Here is an 8,299-nt window from a genome sequence, read left to right on the forward strand (position 1 = left end):
AGTCTGAAAGACAGAGTGTGAAAGGTATCCTCTGCTGGGCAGCGGTCTGTGTTTTGATATCAGTTAGTTCACAGTCTGAAAGGCACTTTAGGACTCAGGCCTTGCAGCTACATTGGAATTTCAATTAAACCATCGCCACTATGGTACTGGCCTACTGCTATGCATACATGATTGTACTGTCAAAATCAATTCACTTTTTTAGATCATCCCTTGAATTTATATCCAACTACAAAGTGATTATTGAGGTCAGAGGTAATGTTCATCAAAATTCGACCATTCAGTCTGGGTGGGAAGTAAAACTTATCACATTAAATGATACTGCTAACAAATTAGTTACCAAATTATCTTGGTTTTCAAGTTACACGGGCTATTTGACACAAATCTACCAATATGCTACAAAACTATCCCATTAGAAAGTGTCACTCATTGCAGAAAAAAGACTGTATTACACTTGTGTTGAAATACTAAAATTAAATACTAAATTCCATTAATGATTCACAACTACAAAGGCAGTCAGCCCGTCCTGCTCCAGCCAGTAATACAGTGACAGGTCCGTTTAGTCTGATGTTACACCATCACTGATGGGTCAATCCACTGTCAAACCAGTACAAGATTATAAACCCCATGAGCTCAAAATGACAATAATTTAACTTACTTGTGTGCCCCCTATTCTCTTCATAAGTATCATGTTGGGTGTTTAACTCCAAAGTAAGATTTCAATTTGAATCCCAGACGCCTGCAGCTCAGTATGATACCTCAGAGTCTCTACAAGAGGAGCGGTGACCTTCACGGGACGGATGGCTTGTTGACAGGTGGTTGGGTGTTGGTGTTGGTGTTGGTGTTGGTGTCGCTCCTCCCTGCACTGTTCTCCACCCTGCGGGAGGACGAGTTGAGTGGGCTCCTCTTCAGGACCTTGTTAGCCAGGTGGCTGCAGGTCTTCCTGTACTGGTGACGCAGGAGGGAGTAGACGAACGGGTCGCTGGCTGCCTTGCTGTAGGCCAAACATTTGGACAGCACACCCCAGTGAGGGCTTATGGGCCCTGGGCAGAAGAGCTCTACAATTCTGACTCAAAAAACAAAAAGAAAAAAAAAAACAAAAGGCATACACCATAAGCAAAATGCAGCAGTTGAGCCATTTCATAGATCAGTGCAACTGGAGTGGAAAACAACTAAAGAAAATGAAACCCCCAAGTCCTGTAATATTTTGAAAATGTCAATATTTCACTTCACTGAAATGCCATCGCCCTGTTGGGGGATGTGAACTCATGGTTATATCATTTTTGCTGCTTTTGGATTTCTTGTTGATTCCAATTATTTTACAGAAGAAAGACACAATACGATTGAGTCACTGACACTTTTTTTGTCATTGTAAACAAAATTAGTAGTAGCCAAGACAACGTAAAACAACGGGGGCATTGTCCTCCTAGTAATTTGGCTTGTTCATTAGTCTGGTTTCCTCTGGCTCTAGCATTCCCTACAGATTCACCATCACACAACTCCTGATGTGCTTTCTATTTCCGTATCAGAATTCTAACAGCTTGTGACAGGTTAACAACACCAATACTGCGACTAAAAGTAATGAGAGCCAACAATACGGTCTCTTTCTCGCTCATCCACCTCAGTTGTGACGGCTCAGTAACAAGGAGTGGAGATGTGTGTAGAACTAATAAGCTATCTCATTATGATGAGGAAGCAGCTAAAAATATTGCCAGATGACGAGATGGGTATCGCCATCTGTAGTCAATCGATGCTGAGCATACCCACATTGATATCCACAAAAAGGTACATGAAAATTAACTAGAATAACTCTCCTGAGTAAAAAAGTTTTTCTTGGGAGAAATATTCTGCCTCTTTAGTTGAATGAGAGAGCCAACTCCAAACCCAAATATTTGTTATTGATTAAACTAGATGAAAAGCCAGTGCAGAATCCAATTGTAGTCCAAGGCTCCAACTCCCTGCTGTCACATCTGCTCATCTTTTGATGATACACGGTGTAAAGTACTTCACAAACTTGCATTCACACACACGCACACAAAGTACTTCACTTCTCTGCTCACCTTGTGATGATATAAGGGGTGAAGCACACCACAAATGTGCCGATGAACGTGCTGATCTTCTTGGTGGCCCTTTGTCTCCTCTGCTTCTGTTCATCCAGGCATTTCTGGCGCACACTGCCAAAGCACACAGGTACTATTATCTACCCAGGAGGCACAATCAGACGCATAGACATAATGAACCCAGTCACTGAGAGAAAATGCAAGATGAAAAAGAAAAAAGTGGTGCACTGGGCACTATTAGCTGTGAGAGTCAGGTTGGAAAATGCAGATATCAATTATGTTAATTGGGGGGCGATGCAAAGTTTAGTTAATGGTTTAATTGACTAGAAATAGAAGATGGATAGAAACGATGGGGAGGCAAGTGAGGAGGACAGCTGACCTTCCTGACATAATAATGTAATGGACTGACACATGCTGGATATAATTTAACAATCACTATCACTTTAAATTCAGATGTAACTTTTGAATTCATACTGTATGTGGAGGAATGTCCCTGGAAGATTCATAAAATGTACTGTAGGCTTTATGTATATTTTGAATTAGTTGGCAGCCCGCTTTTGAAAGAATGCAAGACAAAGGAGAGAAAATCCTGCTGGGTTTAATCCTAGGACTGATTTGACTCCATCATCACCATCGTCACCATCTTTGGACATCAATCATGCTCTTGATGTTCCAAATTAATACACTAGTGAGAGTTGTAGGCAACTTGACTGGCGTAATTGTTATTTGTGTCTCCAGCACACAAAATGCCATGAATGGCCTTTAGTCTTCGTTAGAGGCAGCAATGAAAGAGTTAACATGCTAGTTGGCACACCGAATCAAAAATGTTCCTTCTGAATGCATGCTTAACACACTGGACCAAAGCTGTGGTGCTGAAACACCAGCTCATCAGCGTGGGATCAAAACTGTGTCGCTAAAATGAACACACTAGATGCTGGAAAGGAAGGAATTGCTAGAGTCAGGCATGTGCAAACATTTAAGTATGAAAGACAAATACGAATGGATTAGACTAAATGAACTTCTAATGATTCTTTACCTGGGGTGAATATCCACGAGCAGCACCAGCGTCTGCATAGTGATCACGTCGATGCGTTTACAGTGGAACCTCGCAACTTTCAGCACTTTCAGATATGTTACACACAACACGATCAATGTGAGGAGGAAAGTGAGAGAGTGCAATACCACGGTGAAAATGATAAACTGCGTCCCGGCGCCGTTCGCTCTGACATTGCACAGCGTGCACGACGCGTAAAGGTGGTGGTACCCAACCCAGGAGCGGCAGGTGGCCACCGTGGAGAAGCAAAGTGAGTGTATCCACGTATATCCTAGCGCTATTACCGCATCTCGGTGCCGTATTCTTGAGTGATAGCTCAGCGGGAACACCACCGCCACCCATCTATCGATGCTCAGAGCTGCCATGCTGAGCATGGAGTTCGTGGTGAGAAAAGTGTCGAGGAAACCCACAATTTGACAGAACCCGCTGCCTCCGGGGTGGCCCTTGGTGATGAGCCCGGCCAGAGTTAGTGGCATGTTGGACACGCTTAGCAACAGGTTGCAGAACGTCAGGTTGAGAATAAAAAGCCCGGGTACCTGTTTCCGGATCTCTGGGTTGTACAGAAAGCAGATCAGCACCACAACGTTGGACAGCAACGACACGACAATAATCCCCAAAACCACCACGGAAGCAGCTATGTCCGCTGCGTGCATGGTGGGGTGCTTGCGTCCCGCTCAAATATCCAGACTTTTGACGAGTGCATCCACAGTCCTGATGCGAATTGTCATCGTGAGTTCCAGTTGCAGCATCTATAGGTCCAATACATTGTCATGCTTACCCTCCTCAGGCTCCAAATATCTTCAACTAACGGAACGGTTCCTCCAACAGCTTCCACGATTAGGTCGCAGGAAATTCATAGAGGGTATGCTCACCTGAATATTAAATGCAATTTTTTAACTCAGTTTCGTGGGAATAGTGGAAAGGCAGAAGCTTAGTTCTCGTGAAGCTCTGCGGTAGTTTTCCAGCAGCTCTCTCCTGCCACTGGTCGCAAAGCTCAGGGAATCTTGGCTGCGCAATTGCGCATTGAATTGATGGACAGCCTTGAAAACGCACATGAAAGTGCTTCAAGCTTTCGGTCTCTGGACCTGCTTATATTGTCTAAGCTCCGGCCACACTCTAAACTACGCTTGTGCACCCTTGTTCAAAAATAGGTTTTTGTGTAAAAATAGAAACAGACGCACGATTGCGTGGTTGGTGGTGAGACTGATGTCATGAACGTCACGCTGAACTATAGTAGTTATTTTATTTTGGTAATAATACGAATGGGATATATTTGGAAATATCACATAGGTCTAGTTCATATCAACATATGAATATTAAAACCCTATAGGCCTACTTAGTATGCAACAGATATGCAGTTAGACTGTTGTTTTTGCATTTTACAAGTCAGCACTTTGGATAAATGCTTCAGGAGGCCTATAGAAAAATAAATCTTGCCATCATCACCTTATTCATTAAAATTCCTTAGCAGCAATAAAGCAAATTCAGTTTATTCAATAGCTCAGAATTATTGCAAATACATCGGTGTGATAGAAGTATAAATCCTGAGCTTCATCAGTGCAATGCTTAAAGCCTTAGGGAGCTTCAAAAGCGCAGCTTTTTACAGTTACTGTTGCTCGACTCGTCCCTATCCAGATTAGTGGTCCACTGCATCATACAGCTGTACCGTCTCCTCCGGCATACAACAATATTGTTTACAGCCTCCAGCCCCGCCAGGGAAGGCTCTATTGTGTTTGCAGCGGCCCATGACCTAAAAATATGCTGATGCTGATTCTCTCTCTCTCTCTCTCTCTCTCTCTCTCTCTCTCTCTCTCTCTCTCTCTCTCTCTCTCTCTCAGTCTCTCTCTGTGTGTGTGTGTGTGTGTGTGTGTGTGCAAGTGTGTGTGTGCCTGCATGTGTGTGGGGGCAGGGGTATGCAGTGTGCATGATTGGCCATAATGACCAGCTTTGCTGTCATTTCAGCATTAGTGCACACAAGGGGAAAGGTCAGAATGGGTCATTAGGTCATATGATAATGAAACAGGCTCTGTGGTTATGATAGTGGTTCATTGCTCATAAACCTTTTACAGTAACCTTGCTTTCAGCTAAATAAACTCGTACTGGTTCGAAGCTTAATGCTTCAAGCCTTTGTCATAGTGGCTGTGCAGCACATCTCACTGTACTTCATGGCTACAGATATAGCCTAACAGGAGTCCCACTTTTTAACTACATGCCCTGCATGCAACAGCGAATACTGCTGCAGTATTGCTCTGAGGAATTGAAAATTCAAATTCTGTCCTCTTTTCAGCTGTCAGAATGTGCATGGACTAATGAAGCAACCAACGGATTGGGAAACATTTCGGAAAGAATAGGCTGCAATGGCCACTGCAGTAGTGCATGACAGATGCTGTGGGTGGCGTTCTGCAATGGTTGCACTTCATATTATTTTATTATTACTTTATTATTATTATTATTATTATTATTATTCATTTCTATTGTCAGGCAGTGCTAGCCACAGGTGACTGTGTTGAGTTCTAATGTGCTTTTTGCAAATAATTGTATAGAAAGAAGGGACACATGATGCTTTGGTCAGAAAAGTGGAGATTTGCCTCATAGGATACTATTGCTGTCAGAAAGTTTAGACACAATCAAAGTATTTGATTGTGAATTTAATATATTTTTCTGTGATTGACGGCTTACCTGACACAATCTGAATCTCCTTGGTGTGGTAAGCCCCACCCATCTGGTACTCCAGCAGATGAGAGCAAACACCACATTTGTTAGTACTATTTGACACAGGTCTGGAATCGTGTGTGTGTGTGTGTGTGTGTGCATGTGTGCTGTGGTGGTGGGTGGTGGGTTCTATTGTTCTATGTCTATTGTTCTATGTAATCGTTCTATGTCCAAGCAACTTCAATGAACTTGAATGACAGGCGTGAAATGCATTGTGGAATCAGCCTTTTCTTGTGCTATATCAAGACTGTGATGTATGACCAGCATACAGTTATATAGCATTTCCCCCTTTCACTTTTTCTTCCAGGTTTGATCACACTCTCCGTGAATACAGAATAGACTCATTTACCACTGTCACAGACCACCATACATCTGAGCTCGTATTTGAAAATTTCAATTAACATGCTCAATGAGACCCCACAGTAAGGAAGAAAGTTTAAATTACTCATCTGCACAAAATCATTTACATCAGATTAGTTCCAGGACCAAAATTAAAAGCATCGATATGATCTATGGCATTTAATTGAAAGAGATTTCTTCACTGTCCAGCAATGAGGGTAAAAGAAACCAGAGCCTATTTGTTATAAAAGTGGTCACATGTGCACCTGTCTGGACATCCTATTAATTATGAGTGATGACAAGGCGCCAACAGTGGCTGCGGAGAGTTTCTAATTAATTCCACAGAGAAAAGAGTTTTTCCAATTTTGCCCTTTCCACATTGTGAAGGAAGAGGTGGTGAAACTATATTGGAGTGTTGGTTAAATCAGGTCTGACTCTGCTGTACTCCCCTAACCAGGATAAAGTTCATCCTTTAAACACAGAAGAACATTTTAATACTAATGGGTGGGATAATGAGGAGAAAGGCGATCGCTACTGCATAATCAATTTAGACCAGAGAATCCTAAAAAGGCTCTGTAGACACCTGTAGGCATTCAACGGATTTTATTAATTCACATTTAGACATTCACAGTAGTAAGGTCATATGTAAGTTCATAGTACATCTGTTACATTTCAAGCCAGTATATTGACAGCGTATTGACAAAAACACATTGGCTGCAGCTATAAATTATGCTAATCATCTAGTGCCTGATTTCTGCTTGTTTCATCTTGGGACTGCACACATTAGGCGTATATCTGGTGCAAATCTATAACATTTATACATTTATACTGTTCTACATGACAAATCAAATAATCAAAGTCCTCTATGCTTTTCTTTTCTTTACTGCAATTCTAAGGAAAGGGAAAGTCAAATTATTATATAAGCTAATAGGCCTAGTAGTGACACAGCTCATTTCTGGCTTCTAAGGCAATTAAAGAACCTGTGATCTTTAGCCTTTCGTCATCATCAAGTCAATCGCCGTTCTACAGACGAACGCTACTATAAGAGAATAAAAAATGTCTTCAATCAGCATTATCTCTATGGGGTAGTTGTATGAATCAACTCAAAATTAATTGTACCGTTTATCAGTCTGCTTAGCTGGATATCTCCTGTGTCTAATTACACAGTAACTGCTTCACCAGCCGACAGTAAAGGGCCTTTCTCTTTCTCTGCCATGTTACCTATAGAGAAGAGCTTGATGCCTTATGTATGGTGGCATTAAAAACATTCACGCGTTATCAGACCTTTTGCACCTCTCAGAAGTCGTTAATATCTTTAATATTACTCTTACTCTCTGGTGTTATCACAAAGACAGCTGACATAAAAACACTTTAGAACAGGAGGCGGCCCAGCTGACTACAACAAATGCCACCCTATCCCAGGGCGATCCTGTTTAGCTAAGATATGGTTAATTCTCGGATAAGGAGATCAGTCTGGCTTTAGGTCTGCTTATAGCACTATTTTCACAGTCATAATTTAAGCATATAGTTCATGGGAATCTGTTGGATAAATCAGCTTGTCGTTAGTATTGTCGCTGCAGTTTGTTGTTGCTGTATCTGTTCCTGTAAATGCCTTTGCATGGTATTGTGACTGTTTATTTTACACATTTATATGTTGTTTTTCTTTTTTCCTTTTTTACATTGTCACTCTTCTACACATGCTACACCTATAAAACAGAACTGTTGAGAGTGTGTTCCCCTCTTTGGATGTAGAATTGATTTCTTATAGACTTTTGATTACAGGCCAGGATTGTTCCAGTGGCTGCTCCTCAAATGGCTGGTTGTATCTTGGCTCTATTTTAATTCTCACAACCAATCCAGGCTCAGTTAATCATGATCGCCCATCTGCTTTGATGTCCTGTCTCTGGTAATGAGTGTGACATTGCTGTATACAAGCATGACAGTCAGCAGCTCCCAGTACTTTTGAAGATGGAGGGGGAGTACAAGTGTTAATGAGAGAGCATGCTGGTACATGTCAAGACTCTCAAACACTGTTAGTTTGTGTATGTTTGTTTTTACATTGGTGTGTTTACATTTGTTTGTGTATGTGTGTGTGTGTGTGCGTGTGTATTTTTTCACATAAATTATTATGATGCAT

At 41.7% G+C, this 8,299-nt stretch overlaps 1 protein-coding gene across 1 annotated transcript; it reads right to left on the reverse strand.

Annotated features, from left to right (window-relative positions):
* Positions 1-786: 786 nt before the first annotated feature.
* LOC139921441 (G-protein coupled receptor 26-like) lies at positions 787-3,764 on the reverse strand. The gene is made up of 3 exons (XM_071911670.2): positions 3,094-3,764; positions 2,058-2,171; positions 787-1,063 (listed from the first exon to the last, which is right to left on the reverse strand). The coding sequence occupies exons 1-3, from the start codon at positions 3,762-3,764 to the stop codon at positions 787-789; spliced, it is 1,062 nt and encodes a 353-aa protein (XP_071767771.2).
* Positions 3,765-8,299: the final 4,535 nt, after the last annotated feature.

Source organism: Centroberyx gerrardi, chromosome 15, assembly GCF_048128805.1.
Source record: "Centroberyx gerrardi isolate f3 chromosome 15, fCenGer3.hap1.cur.20231027, whole genome shotgun sequence".
Classification (NCBI taxonomy): Eukaryota; Metazoa; Chordata; class Actinopteri; order Beryciformes; family Berycidae; genus Centroberyx; species Centroberyx gerrardi.